At 37.9% G+C, this 15,701-nt stretch overlaps 1 protein-coding gene across 2 annotated transcripts in view; it reads left to right on the top strand.

Annotated features, from left to right (window-relative positions):
- The window catches only part of EYA1 (EYA transcriptional coactivator and phosphatase 1), a 159,009-nt gene that overhangs the window by 84,624 nt on the left and 58,684 nt on the right, over nucleotides 1–15,701 (top strand). For both annotated transcript variants that reach the window (XM_068525357.1, XM_068525356.1), the window contains exon 11: nucleotides 900–983. In XM_068525357.1, the coding sequence (XP_068381458.1) occupies nucleotides 900–983 (84 nt within the window). The remainder of the gene's footprint in view (nucleotides 1–899; nucleotides 984–15,701) is intronic.

Raw genomic sequence — 15,701 nt, 5'->3', positions numbered from 1 at the left:
TCAAAGCAGGAGGGATTAAATAAAACTTTAAAGGGTGATAGATTTCATAGCCTTGAATCCACTGGAATTAAGTTTCTTTTTATTGCCCAAGTGAAACCGATGGTAGAAAACATGATTCTTTTAGCTGAAAAGATGGAAAATTTCCAGCAGAACTTGTGTGTATGAATATGTACTGGTGTAAGTGGGATTGGTAAGAAGAAGAAAAGCAGGCTTGAGAGGCCTTTTGTGGTATCTCAAAGACCTTTTTGAAATGAGTTCCTTCAATAATTTGATTCCAAATACCCCAAGAGTGTGTCAGGAGCATGTGTGTTGCGTCCGCTTAAGTTGTTAACTCTGAAATCTGAAGAAAATTGGGCAGGAACAATATATCATCCATTTGATAACATCACAATAGATAACCTAAGGTGAATAGATGATGTACAGTTTCAGTTTTTATGTGCAATTTTTAAACACTTGGCTTACTAAGAATAAAACACAAGATTAGTTATTTGAACACTTCTTAATGAACAGAGAGCAGAGATAAGGAAAAGATCAATTGAGTGATTTTTCATTGATTGCCCCTCTCTGTCTTAGAAGTTATAAACAAACTCATTTTAGCTTATGTTTCATTTCTTTGGAACTAAGACTAAGAAGCAACTACAGAAGTAGAAAGGACATATAGTCTTTTTTCCTATATTTATGTCAGTGTTGCTAATGTGTTTATCCTCTTGTACCTCATTTGAGGTTGTATCTGAGGAAAGCTAGGAGATACCCTTTGGAACAGCTGTGTTTAAAAAAAGTAGTAAATTCACATTTTTCATTTGTCTCCCATTTAAAGACTACCTTTTCATGTTGAAGTTAGCTGAATAGCAGGTTTCTCAACCAAGGGAAAGACACAGTGATTGGTTCTTCCTTTGTAGAGGGTGTTCATCTGGGACTTGGACGAGACAATCATCGTTTTCCACTCCTTGCTCACTGGGTCCTACGCCAACAGATACGGGAGGGTGAGTACCACAAGGCATCAGTTTTTAATTTCTTTAGAGTAAGTATTTCTAGAATTGAATATTTTTATCCAAATGGGAATGTGGCTTAACTTTAAATAATACATTTAAAATATAAAAAGGAAGATGACTTATTGAAAGAGTCAAATATATATGTACAACAAGAACACATAAATGAACAGAAGGAGTTCTTTTTAGGCTCTTAAAAATGAGATAAACTTTATGCAATTACATTCATTCTTATTTCAGACCCCAGTGAATACAGGTGATTGGATACTATTCTAGGATGAAATAGTAAAATATATGGATGATACAGAAAGATCTTTTGCGTTGTACTTTTTTGTCACGTCCTTTTATTCTTTTTATTCCCAACATATTCAATGGAGCAAATATTGCGCTTGATATTGTCTTCCGTGATTACCAGTGTTAGTATTTTATTTTCAAAGCACCTGTTATGAATGTCTTTATTAGTCCCTTTGCTATGGGGCTAAATTTACGTGAATGGTTTGTAAAATCAGGCCTATGAATGACAAAGGACCAATACGTCCGATTCTGAGTCGTTACAATATTTATCTTGATGGTATAGGTACAGAATAATGTTATAGATCACCTTCCATGAGTACAACTTCAATTTCAATGTTCTGCATTTGGGTTTCTCAAAACCTTGGAAATCCTTTCTGATTGCTTGGTGGTTCCATAAAGCTTTCCCATGCAAAAATCATGTTATTTAAAGTGCGTTTAAGTAATTTCTGAAATATCCTGTGAATATGATATTTTTCATCTTTTTAATCTTGAAAGAAATAACTATTGTAAGTCTTAGATCCTTGAAGCTATTGGGGTGAAGCCTTAGGAAGTGAATTCTTGTGTCTTGGTGACTCCAGATTTGTATCACAGTTAAGTGTTAAAATTGATACTTGTAAAATGGTCATGCTGTCTTTACAGATTTTATGCAGGTAATTCATTCTTTCAGTAAATGGTTATTTCAGTAAATACATATTGAGCACCTGATGTGTAGGTGTCTGAAGGTGAAAGGAGAGAAATGATCAATGAGCTTCACAATGCAACCTTCCTTCTTTTAACCCTAAAGCTACACCTAATCCAAAAAAGGGTTGGAAAAATGCACATTTGTAAGCGCAAGAATATTCCACCATTTGAATGTCTGTCAGAAATAAGATATCTGTAAAACACAATGTGCCCCATCTTATTGTTAAACAAATTTTCTGTGAGAAGAAGACAATTAACAGAAACACAGATTATAAAAAAAATAAGGTCATAGAATCAGTCATTCAAAATAAGTAATTTGTGGCTAGCACATAATAAGGATTCAATAAATATTAGTTGTGATTTTTTATATTATTTCTTCTATCAATACTATTACTATCCCTATTTCTACAAAAACTACTACTTTAAAAGCCTGAAATATCAAAGTGTAATGAATATGAAGAGTCTTGAAGATCATCTTAACAGAACCATTTTAATCTCCATACAACTAACTCCTAAGGAAGAGAGCTGGCTCCTGGAACTCACTCAAAAGTGTTGAAAAGGGCATGCACTTAGGAAACCAACATTTGAAAACCACCCAGAAAGTCTCAAGTCTTTAAAAGCTTTGTCACTAGAGGCCAAATTGATGTAAGGAGAGTTGTCTTGATCAGTGTGCTGTTAGCCATTGAAAGGGGTCAGCTTAGAGAGAGGTGGTGAACATCCCATGACCGCACGACCTCGTGTCAATCTCTGGCCATAAATTATTGGTTTACACATGGAATTCACACCTAACCTAGAAGCCACTGGCAGCTTAGAATTTTTCATTTGGATTCTTGTCAAGATCTAAACCAAACATTACAAATATCATGAATTTTATTTTTACAAGTGTCAACCATTAGTATATTGAGACTTCAACTGATAGTATTTTGTTTGTTTGTATGTTTAGTTTTCTCATACTAGGGCATGTGATAAAAAGTTTTACCTTCTGTAATTTCCCAAAGCCAAATGTATATATTCTTTCAAGTATGGATGATTTGGGATGTTTAAATGTAAGCTTACCCTTTGTTTATAAGTTGATGGGGGTTGGGAAGAGAGCAACTTCAGAAAGCCTGGTTGGGGAAACTCTTCCTGAGCATGACCCTTTGAGCCTGAGGTCAGAATGACCTGAAGGGTCCAGTTGAGAATGTGCCTATCAGGAGAAAGAGTGGTCTAAGCAGAGGAAACAGCAAGCACAGAGGCAGGAAAGGGTTTGATGTTTGAGAGACAAAGAGGCCGGTGTTGCCTAGCTTAGTGTTGGATATGCAGAGTCAAGAGAGGTGGGGGCTGGGATGAGGGCAGGTACAAAGCGCCCCCCAACCATGGTCAGCAGGATTAATCTCATTGCACGTGCCGTAGGAAATCCTTGGAAGACTTCGAACGGGGACATGACAAGGTCTGATTTAGATTTTTAGGTTACTTTGGTTGTGTGTGGAGGATTAATGGTACGGGGAGAGGGGTGGGGGAACAGAGAGGAGGTTTCAGGGGTGATCTGATGCATTAGCAGTGCAGATGGAGAAGCTGATTGGATGATGGATTCTATTGTGTTACTGAGTCTAAGCTCGTACTCCTGACTGCACGACAGGCCAATAATCAAGAGACAAGTTGTTGGGGCAAGGAATAATGACTTTATTCAGAAAGCCAGCAAACCGAGAAGATGGTGGACTCGTGTCCCAAAGAACCATCTTGCCTGGGTTAGAATTCAGTCTTCTTTTATACTGAAAGGGGAGGGAGTAAAGTCAAAACATTTCCTGGTTCCCATCAGCCTCTGGAAGGGATGTGTTAATTTCTTCCTCCCTGCAGTCATTCACAGGTGGGCCTGCTCAGGATATTCCCTGTGAGCTAAACAAAGGTATTTTAGCTTAATGCTCATTACCTGGGAGGCAGGGTTCCCAGAGATGGGCCATTATGTATAATTTAAGCTTATAGGTGACATCCTTTTAGTGATTAACTTGTAGTAGAATACAAAAGGTTCTTCCCTATTACAATTGCAGATAGAGAATTAGGATTTAATTGGACTGTGCTGGCAGGCAGTAAGTAATAGGCTCAGGGTTTTGTCCTGAGCAACCGGGAGAATAGTCATAGGTTTGTTGAGATGGGGACAACTAATTTGGAGGGAAAATGGAGAGTTCAGTGTTGTACTGGTTTGAAATGCCCATTAGACATCCACTTGGACTAGGCAAGGAGATACTTGGAAGGTGAGCCTGGGGCATGGGGGAGTGGTCGGGGCAGGAGATGTCAGATTTAGTCAACAGTGCACAGCTCAGGATCAGAAGGTCCTCAGACACTATTAGCTTGCTTTCTTCCTAAACACCTTCTTTGTGCTGGGCACTCTTGGTCAGCCTGTGGTCTCATTGCTGGGACACGGCCCTTCCTGACTTCTGAAGATGCTATTGCTGAGGATGTTGAATTGTAGCCTGAGGCATGCAAGAAAGCTTGCTCCGTGTTCTCTTGATTAGAGAACTTTAGAGTCTGGGAGAACTGCTCTCAGATCTGATAATCATGTCTTGTAAAACTGTGTGGCTCAACAAGGATTCTTCCAAACAATAATAATAACCAAGCTGATCAGAACTTGCATCCCCCTAGAAAAATGGTACAGATGAACCGGTTTGCAGGGCAGAAATTGCGACACAGATGTACAGAACAAACGTATGGAGACCAAGGGCGGAAAGTGGTGGGGAGGCGGGTGGTGGTGTGATGAATTGGGAGATTGAGATTGACATATATACACTAATATGTATAAAATGGATAACTAATAAGAACCTGCTGTATAAAAAAATAAAATTAAAAAAAAAAAAGAACTTGCACCCCTCTTGTTTACTCGGGGCACAGGAGAGAAATCTTAAAGCAGTTCAGGGGCGGGCCGCCTTTCTTGGAGCACAGGTTCAGGGGTGTTCCTGGGCTTTGTCAAGGGAGCGTGTGGCTGTGCCTTACTCTTCAGGCATATAAAGCAGTGAATACCCGACAGTGTGATTGCTGTCCAGTCTCTATGGGAACCAGATACTTGAGAAGTAGCTTAGTCACAGTAGCTCAGGCTCCTGGATGAGTAGGCTATTCAGTAAGGGGATACAGGATCTTGTTGATATAATGCAAAATTAGGGCATGTTATAGCAATATGTACCCAAAAAAAGTTTGAGTATGTCCCACCTTCCATGTAATCCTAGCTGTGGGAAGCAGTCCTGCTGGGTGTTATAAGGGAGTGTTGTTTTATAACAAAGGTGATGGGAACAAAAAGAGGGTGCTAGCTACGGTTCAGATTTTAGGGAAGAGAAAAGAAACAGCATATTAGCAGGAAAATGAAGTCCATGGGTGTTACTGTAAATTAGGTTGTTGTTAATAATATCTGTCCTAGCTTTTTTTGTTTAATGCTTCTTTTTAAGTTGCTTTCAGACTAAATCCAAATTCCCCAGTTTTACTGAAGAAAATTCGTCTTGATATTTTTTGTTGAATGTTCTCTTTAAAATAGACAATGTAATAATCTAGTTGTTAATATCAAAGCACAGACCCCAGATTTGTATTTAAAATAAGTATTGTGCTGATGTCCCAAGCATTATTCCCTTTTTGTGGGAGGACTTCCCAAGATACCCAGTATCTTGATTGTTTTAATACTTTCTTTTTATTGTTGCTTTAACACCTGTGTCTCATACAGATTTGGGCTCGAATAGGTCTTCAAAGTCTCAAGCCTCACTCATTTTACACAAAAACCTAAATGTGAACACGTAGGACAGCATAAAGCTTAGCATTTTTAATCGTAGGCCCTACTTATTAAGAATCTCCTGTGTGTCCAAGACTCATTTAACTCAACTTTAGTGCTCTGAAACTGCTATTGCCAAACCCATTTACAGATGAGGAAACTGAAGAGGTAGAGACCAAATGTGAAAAACACTTAGCATCATGTCTGGCATAAAATATGTATTAGTTGTATTTTCATGTAGCTGAACCTTGGCTGTCAAACAAAACAAAACAAAACAAAAAACTCCTTGAATCTGGCATAGTTGCTAGTGAGTAAATTATGGTAGTGTCTTTAAATTTTTGAAGTACCAATATGTGATAGGCCTTATGGTGTAATAGAAAGAGCATCAGATTTGAATTCAGATAGAGCTAGACTCAGATCTAAGCTCTGATTTTCAGTTCATTGACCTTGGGCAAATTGTTTATCTATGCTGAGCCTTAGTTTCCATATCCATAAATCTGACTACTTATAATTGCTTTAAGAATTCATTGCTTTAAGTGCCAATGATCTCGCAATAAGGCTGGAGGGGAAAAAAAAAAGATGTAAGTCGTGTCCTGAATTTGAAGGGCCTTATTAATAGCAATAATCCAATGATAAAAACAGCATATGTCACTGATTGATCTTGTATCTGCTGTCTAAGCATTTGTTTTCTAATGTACCAGGCTTCTAGGAAGGTCCCCATTGTCAGAGTGAATTTAGATCAACTAAACCTCCCTAGTGAGTGAATTACTGTGATCATTCAGCACATTGATGAAAGAAAAATTTGACAGCAGTTTATCTAACCCATTTCATCAGAACACTCTAGGTAGCCAGTAAAGATAGCTGTCCTTACCCTGTTTTAGGGTAAGAACTCCCTAAAACTCCAAACTCTGTTGAGGGATAACCGCCTTCCATGGTGGCTATAGATGTCAAATTCTTAGCATGGCACCCAAGCAGCCAGACGTCCAGTGTCCTCCTTGGGCTCTAGATGATCTGGTTACTTAAACAGGATGATCTCTCTTTTGGAACCTCCAGACCAGGGGTTCATAAACTTTTTTGATAAAGGGTCAGATAATAAATATTTCAGGCTCTGTGGGCCATATCCTGTCATAACTATTCAGCTCTGCCCTGGTAGTGCAAAAACGGCCACAGATAACATGTAACTGAATAAATGTCAATAAAACTTTACTTATAGTTCCCAAGTTTGAATTTCATGTAATTTTTACATGTCATGAAGTATGATCCTTCCACTGGATTTTAAAAATCTAGACCAGGGATTGACAGATCACATCTCATAGGCCAAATCTGGTTCGTGGCCTGTTTTTGTAGAGCTTCCGAGCTAAGAATGTTGTTTGAATTTTTAAAGGGTTATATATAAAAAAAAAGAGAGAGAGAGATGAAGAATTTGTCTCAGAAACCGTATATGGCCTGCAAAGTCTAAAATATTTTTTGTCTGTCCCTTTAGAGAAAAGGTCTGCCTGCCCTTGCTCTAGATCATGCTCTGAACTTTGTGGTAGTTAATATTACTCCTGCCTTCAGGACATCAGGACAATTCAGTGACGGCCACAGTGTGGCTGACTAGACAGTAAACTCAGTGCAGGCGTTGTGTGTCTGCATCTGGGGCCCCAATGAAGCACAAGCCAGCACATGAATTTGTCAGGGTAGGCAGAACAGTGGTAACAAATAGGCCCCAAATCTCATGGCTCAAACACAACAGAAATTTATCTGTTTCCCACTGAATGGTCTTGAGTGGATCTCCCAGGTTGCCTGGTTTAGGCAGGCTTTGGCACTGCAGATGATGGTTGTACCATCTCACCGTGTAGCTTCTGAGGCTTCTGTGATCCTTGTCATCAGCCTTCTAGCCCACAGGGAGAAAAAGCAGGGGAGAGCGTGAGTGGCAGGCTTTATGGGCCAGGCTTAGAAGGGTACATAACCTCTGCTCCCTTGGCCCAGTGCAAAGGAGACCAGGAGACGTAGCCTAGCTGTGTGCCCAGGAAGAAACAGAGAATGGGTTTTGGTGGATGGGTGGCAGTGGCAGCCATAGTTCTCAGCTAAGAAATATTCGACAAATGAGTAAAACCCAAAGCACACTTTCAAACCTTTGTGGTGGCTCTGGTCATCCCAGCAGAGCAGTGCCCTAGGGCTATGTGACAGGTGTGCTGAGTGGCCACTTGCTCCCAAAGGATTGTTCCCTGATTTTATTCTCTTCTTTGTGTATCAATGCCAAGTTAGATCAAAATGATGAAATAAATTAGGGTTCCCAATATAACCTTTGGAGACTGTGAATTGACATGGAACCTAAACTCTCAAAATGAACCAAAACACAATGTTTTTGACTATCAAAGGGATCTCCAGCTGAAAGAGCCTCCTTCATCCCCTTTTTTTGCCCTTATCCTGACAGCAGTTCTCTTTCCGTTTAACTGCCAGCCTCTTCCTCCTTACTGGCTGTAACACAGACTGAAATGTATGTTCCTGCTACCTTATTGAATGAGCCTATTTTTCACGTTCATACATGTAAAAGGGAACGCGGTGAACAAACACGAATCATCACAGCTTTCCAACCACCATACTGGCCTGCCACCACCAGCTTTGGACCTCCCTTGCTCTAAGGCCTGGAGAAGCCCCTTGGAGATAATGCAAGTCTCAGTTGTTCTGTCTTAATCTTCCCATCTATAAAATGGGAGCAATCACAGGGCTGTTGGGAAAACAATGGAAAGCACCTAGAAAAATACTCATAGGCACTTTGTAAATAAGAGCTATTATTGCTTACTTTGGTGGGTTCAGAGGAGGGAGGGAGCAATAGTGAGTACTTTGTTGTTCCAGGTAGCAGACTGGGAGAGGCGGAAGGAGAGCGTAACCATTTAGGGAAATGAGAGGCCAAGTGGCTGGATATCTATTAAGTACATATAGAGGAAAGGACTTGCAGAAGATGAGTAGCAGAAAATGTATTGAAATGGTAATAAAAATACTGCACCTTTGTTCAGCTTTTACAGTCTGCACTGCCATCTCACAGTCATTAAATATCCAATTAGTTCCTTCTCGTTTTCTAATGAGGAAGCTGTGGCTCAGAAGACTAAATGATTGGCCCAAGGAAGCACATCTGTTAACTGACAACGTCAGGAATTTCATCTAGTCTTCTGATGGGCCCATCACCCTCAAAAGGGGGGTGCCAGGAGCCCTGAATGCCAGGATTTTGTGATGTGGGCTTGGGGATGCCATGAACAATATTGAAACAGTAGAGCAACATGATGGACGTGTACCATTTGGAAGATCGATGGTGATAGCAGAGAAGATTATTGCAGTCCTCCCGGTAGGAAATAATAAAGGTCTAAGAGAATGGCTGTAACACTAGGAAGGAGAGAGAGATAGGAGAGTGGTTACAAGTGAAATCTAGATAGGTCTTTTGATTGGATTTAGCCGTGTAGGCTTTTTGCTGGCACTGCGTGGGCCCCAACTTGGCTAGATCTGTTCTGGCTTTCTTCTCCTTCCTCCCTCTTTGTACCACGTCTTGGCATCTGTCCCATGTTTGGGATTCATTGGGTTTTCTCCACAATCACAATTCATCTTTGGAATGGTGAAGTTCTTACCCTTATTCGCTACTTGGGTATTATTTTCATGATGTTGAAAGAGAGTCTCTTAAATAGGAGAAAATTAGAGCAGTCGAGTGTCATATATCTAATCAGTAAAAATGACCAGATTAGCCCTACCACAGGTTTGGATTTTTTTCTTTTTAAAATCATTCAGTGAGTAATTCAGCTGTGATTTATTTTTCATGTGTGTACCTTCTCTCCTGGTAATCCAGATTATTTTTTAATTGACATCAGAGCTATGCCCAACTCCTAAACCTTGGCATTTCACACCAGCTGTTCAGTGATAGGGCCTTATAAAATTGCAAAAAGTTAATATACCATTGACGGTGTTGATAACTTTAGACAGGTTAGAGAAAAGAAAGAAAACAATGGAATCTTTGGGTCTCATAGGTTGTACATATCATTTACATAACACTTTTAGAAATATTTTTAAATGAAATAACATTTTAGCATTTTTTTTTTTCTTCTCTCCAAGAAGGGAGCTAATTTTCTCATCTTATCTTTAATCCTTCCCTTGTGAGCAACCAGCATGGGGCCTTGAAAATAAGCCACTCCTGGACTCAGAGTGCCTGCCCATTCCTGTTTTTCAGCTTCTTTTTCTCCAAAACAAAAGATCCTGAATGGGGAGAATTTATTTTAAATGGCATTTGGGCCCTGTCTGTGGCTGTAATATTAGCATTCTAAACAAGGAGTTGCTTAAGGGGTCCAAAATGGGTATTTTTTTTTTTTTCTTTCCTTTGATTGAGACTGGCCAAGATTTGTTGTTGCTTTGAGGATACTTTACAAGATTTTCACATTGACCAACAAATCCTCATAAACCTGTTCACATCCTTCGCATCACACCTCACTGGGCCACTTCAATCCCATAATTGTTCGCCAGTGGAGGCTTAGCTGCCCACATAGGATCAGAGCAGATAGAATTTTTAGAACCTTACGTTTTAGTCCACAAATTAAAAATGTAAGTACCATATCCCAGGGAACTAGTCAGACTTTCTGAAATAGTTGAACCATCTTCTGGCACCTCTTTCTAGCCTAAGATAAACTCTTTAAATAGCATTTTTAAAACATGATAGATTCTACTTTTTGATCCAAAGTATTAGAATAGCAATTGCCAGGATTCTGTATAGGTTTGATCACATAGATGTAGTGGGGTACATATTCAGATAGGAGAGATGCAAAAGACATTTATCATGTATTTAAAAGGTACTTGGAAATTGGAAATAATAATAGATAAAAATTAAAAAGCAAAATTAATTTTTTTTGGCTTTCAGTAAAATAAACCCCCAGCATCACTGGTACTTTGTAGAACCCTATTACTATTACTGTAGAATTACTACAGTAATATTACTATATTACTATTACTGTAGAATTCCTATTACTCGGAATGCTGCAGCTATCTAATATTAGAACAACGACTTAGGTATTAAAATATTTCTTAAAGGTCTCAGCTTAAATAATTTGAATTGGATAAATGTATATTACCTTATACTTTTGCTTGGTTTATTTCACTGTTTAATTTTTTTGATTTTCAGTTTAGAAAACTAAGATGGTAAAAGAAAAGGAATAAAAGGGCAAAATTTCAAGGGTGTGGAAATAGGAACCAGAGCTATGTTAACAATATGAACAATTTTTTCTTTTAATATTTTACTGGTATATCTAAGCAATAAAGAGAAATTGCTTTCTTATTAACATTTGGTGCTATTTTTAGTTGTTTTTACAGTAAAACTTAAGTGACTTATTCTTTTTGGACTACACAAGATCTAATGTAATATTTGGCATTGGAGCATTGTTAAACCAAAACTAAAAATCTTGGGATGTATCTTTTAAAATAGTCATATAAAAAAAGAGATATTTTTATGGCTAGATGAATGGTTAGCTTTAAGGTTTCTAGAGAAAGGACAAAGTATTTTATTTTTATACTCAAAATAACATTCTGGATCCTATTCTAAAAACCCAAAAAGAGATAAACAGGTTTTCCTCAAACTATCTATTTTGAGGCTCAAAGGGCCATGGACACTCTGAGCCAAAAATAGAATTTTGAGAAAGTAAATGAAAACGGGTTAAGAAAAGCATTTTTTAATCAGTCTCAGTTCGAGGGGTGGTAGATATGGGGGGTAGTCGTGTTTGCCATTAAAAATAGATTAAATTGCCATTGAAGCCACGAAATGAGAATTAGGGCTGAGTGCCTACCATCCTTCCAAACAGTTTTACAGATAGTTAAGATCAAATATCATGTACAAATACTGGAATTAGCAATGCAGATGTAACTATGATATTTCTCAACATAAATGGCCAACGAAATAATCTGAGCAGCATGAACTTCAGCTTGGTCCCTGGAATAAAGCACAAGTCATGTCAGAAAGTACCCACTTCTGCTCCTCCCCACAGATCTGGATAAGATTCCATGCTAATGCCATGTGGTCTCCATGTTAGGACTAACCAAAATTTAAGACCCCATCCAAGGAATTTATCATAGTAGAAGTAGTAGATGGTACGCAGTTCCTTAGCCTTCTGGCCTATAGTAGTTTCGTTGTGAGTAGTGATCACTGAAAACATCCATTAAATAATTCAGAAAATTGTACCACCAAATGGCACCATTCCAAGTTGCACACGCAAAACCACCCGTGCTATACAGGCTGTAGTACCTAAGACACACTTGGCTGTGCACCCCTCTCCTGCCAGAGTCACCATTTATCTCCTGGTCTGATACCAATGAGTCATTCAGAATGTCAGTCCTTTATAATTTCTTTTTTTTTTTAATTTATTTTTTATACAGCAGGTTCTTATTAGTTTTCTGTTTTATTTTTTATTTTTTATTTTTAAATTTTTTTTTGAATATTGTGCTTTTTAAAAAAAAATTATTTATTTTTATTTACTTATGGCTTTGTTGGGTCTTCGTTTCTGTGCGAGGGCTTCCTCTAGTTGTGGCAAGCGGGGGCCACTCTTCATCGCGGTGTGCGGGCCTCTCACTATCGCGGCCTCTCTTGTTGCAGAGCACAGGCTCCAGACGCGCAGGGTCAGTAATTGTGGCTCACGGGCCTAGCTGCTCTGCGGCATGTGGGATCTTCCCAGACCAGGGCTCGAACCCGTGTCCCCTACATTTGCAGGCGGATTCTCAACCACTGCGCCACCAGGGAAGCCCTAGTTACCTGTTTTATACATAATAGTGTATATATGTCAGTCCTTTATAATTTCTTGAATACATACATAGCAGTGTAATAGGTGCCTAGCCGTAATTCCTGCCTTCAGGGAGCTTATAAATTAATAAAGGAGGCAGTCGGTAGGAAATGGATGAATCTTCAACAGCAGTCCTTCATTGGGGCAAAACTGATCTAAACTAACGCCACTCTAAATCCACAAAGAGTGAAACCACAGAATCTCCAAAGGAATAACAATATTAGGAAGGAAACAAGTCTTCCTGTATTACTCATGACAAGTGTTCTCTAATAGCTACAATTACTTAGCTAGTAAGAAAGAGCCAATAATAGGATGTCAAATGATAACACTAGTGTTGTGAGCCAGAAAAAAAAAATCAGGATCCACAGGAGCTGCACAACCAAAAAATAAATGCCAGAGGCCCTAAATGAGATGCTTCTAGGGTTACTGCCATTCTTAAATTACACTGGGAATTCTCCTTTGCAGCCGATCAGCATTGCAATGTGACACTGCTGCTCCTAAATGTATAAGACATAGGTCCTGTGGCTTCCATTGTAAATGTAGGAGTTTCTCTGGTTTTCTGGAAAAGACCATCCCATATGATAAAAATTAGTAGAGTTAATACAGGAAAAGCATTGTCTTCTGACCTACATCCTTCTGTATATGACAAATCTCACTTAAGTCTGAGTACAGATTACCAAGCAACTCCTAGCATCTTTTCAATAAAAGGGAGATATGCTGAGGAATTTTGCAGGACTTTTGCAATTTTGACTTTTAAAACATTTTTTTGTCATTTTAAAAGTATGGTTTGAGTGTGCTTTACATTTTCAAAATAAATATTTTTAATCTATAGTTTCACCACCAAAAGACAACCAATCTGGACTCAGTGAATATTTTTTTTAAATTTATTATAGAAACTTCTAAACATCTACATAAGTAGACGAAATAATATAATAAAACCCAGTGTAACCTCTGCCAGCTTTAACAATGATCAGATCCTAGTTCATCTTGTTGCATGTGTGTCCTTTACCACATCCCTCCCCTATCCTGCTCTACCCTAGGGTTATTTTTCAAAGCAAGTCCCAGAGATCGTATTATTTCATTTGTATGTATTTCAGTATGTATTTAAGACTCCATTAAAAGAATTTTTAGAATAGAAATAGATGTTACTCAGAACTTTAGCCATCTAGCAAATTTAATAATAATTTCTTAAAATCATTGAATGTCTAGTCAAGTTACATTTCTCCGGTTCTTTTTTTAATTTTAAATTGTAAAATACACGTAAGATAAACTCTACTTTCTTAGCAGTTTTTAAGCATACAGTTCAGTGGTATTAAATTCATCCACATTATTGTGCAACCAATCTCCAGAACTCTTTTGATCTTGCAAAACTGAAAGTCTATACTCATTAAATAACTCCCCATCCTCTCCTCCCCACAGCACCTGGCAACCACCATTCTACTTTCTGTCTCTGTGATTTTGACTGCTCTGTTATTTATTTATTTTTATTGAACTATAGTGGATTTACAATGTTGTGTTAGTTTCAGGTGTACAGCAAAGTCATTCAGGTATATATATGTTCTTTTTCAGATTCTTTTCCTTTATAGATTATTACAGGATGCTGAATACAGTTCCCTGTGCTATACAGTAAATCCTTGTTTTTTATCTTTTTATATATAGTGGTGTGTATCTGTTAATCCCATACTCCTAATTTATCCTTCCCCTTTGGTAACTATAAGTTTGTTCTTTATGTCTGTGAGTCTGTTTTGTAAATAAGTTGATTTGTATTATTTTTTAGATTCCACATGTAAGTGATATCATATATTTGTCTTTCTCTGTCTCACTTACGTCACTTAGTGTGATAATCTGATTTTGACTCTCCTGAATACTTCATATAAGTAAAATCATACAGTATTTGTCTTTTTGTGAGTGGCTTACTTCACTTAGCATGATGTCTTCAGGGTTCATTCACGTTGTATGCATGTGTCAGAATTCCTTTCCTTTTTATTTAAGGCTGAATAATACTCCATTGTATGGGTATGCCTCATTTTGTCTATTCATCTGTCAGTGGACACTTGGGTTGCTTTTACCTTTTAGCGATTGTGAATAAGGCTGCTATGAACATGGGTGTACAGATATCTCTTGGAGACCCTGCTTTCAATTATTTTGGGTACCAGAAGTAGAATTGCTGGATCACATAGTAACCCTATGCCTAATTTTTTGAGGAACTGCCATACTGTTTTTCTTAGCAGCTGTGCCAGCAGTGCACAAGGGTTCCAGTTTCTCTATATCCTCATCAACACTTGTTATTTTCCAGATTTTTTATTTTATTTTATAGTAGCCATCCTAATGAGTGTGAGGTGGTATCTCATTGTGATTTTGATTTGCATTTCCCTAATGATTAGTTATGTTGGTCATCTTTTCATGTGCTTGTTGACCATTTGTATATCTTCTTTTTTTTTTAGCATTTTTTTCTTCCTGTTTTACTGAGATATAATTGACATCCAGCACTGTATAAGTTTGTGTACAGCATAATGATTTGACTTACATACATCTTGAAATAATTATCACAGTAAGTTAAATAAACAAAAAAGAAAAAGTATTTTTTACCTGTGATGAGAACTCTTAGGATTTATTCTAACAACTTCCATATATATCATACAGCAGTGTTAATTATATTAATCATGTTGTATATTACATCCCTAGCATTTATTTTATGACTGGAAGTTAGGATCTTTTGACCACCTTCATCCAATTCCTCATCCCCCCACTTCCCACCTCTGGTAACCACAAATCTGATTTTTTTCTATGAGTTTGTTTGTTTTCTTTTTAAGTATAATTGACCTACAACACTATGTTTGTTCCTGGTGCACAACATAGTGATACGAAGTTTCTATTATATATCTTCTTTAGAGAATATCTATTCAAGTTCTTTGCCCATTTTTTAATCGCGTTGTTCATTTTTTGTTGCTTAGTTGTAGGTGTTCTTTGTATATCCTGGATATTAACCTCCTATCAGATATGAGTTTCAATATTTTCTACTATTCCATATGTTGCCTTTTCATTCTGTTAATTGGACCCTTTGATGCACAGAAGTTTTTAGATATAGTCAAATTTATCTATTTTTTCTTTTGTTGCCTGTGCGTTTGGTGTCATAGCCAAGAAGTCACTGCCAGATTCAGTGTTATGAAGCTTTTCCCCTAAGAGTTTTATAGATTCACTCTTAGGTTTAGGCCTTTGATCCAT

The sequence above is a fragment of the Eschrichtius robustus genome, chromosome 17 (assembly GCF_028021215.1).
Source record: "Eschrichtius robustus isolate mEscRob2 chromosome 17, mEscRob2.pri, whole genome shotgun sequence".
NCBI lineage: Eukaryota > Metazoa > Chordata > Mammalia > Artiodactyla > Eschrichtiidae > Eschrichtius > Eschrichtius robustus.
The sequence above is the reverse complement of the archived record's forward strand: the minus strand, read 5'-3'. Positions and strand labels throughout refer to the sequence as shown.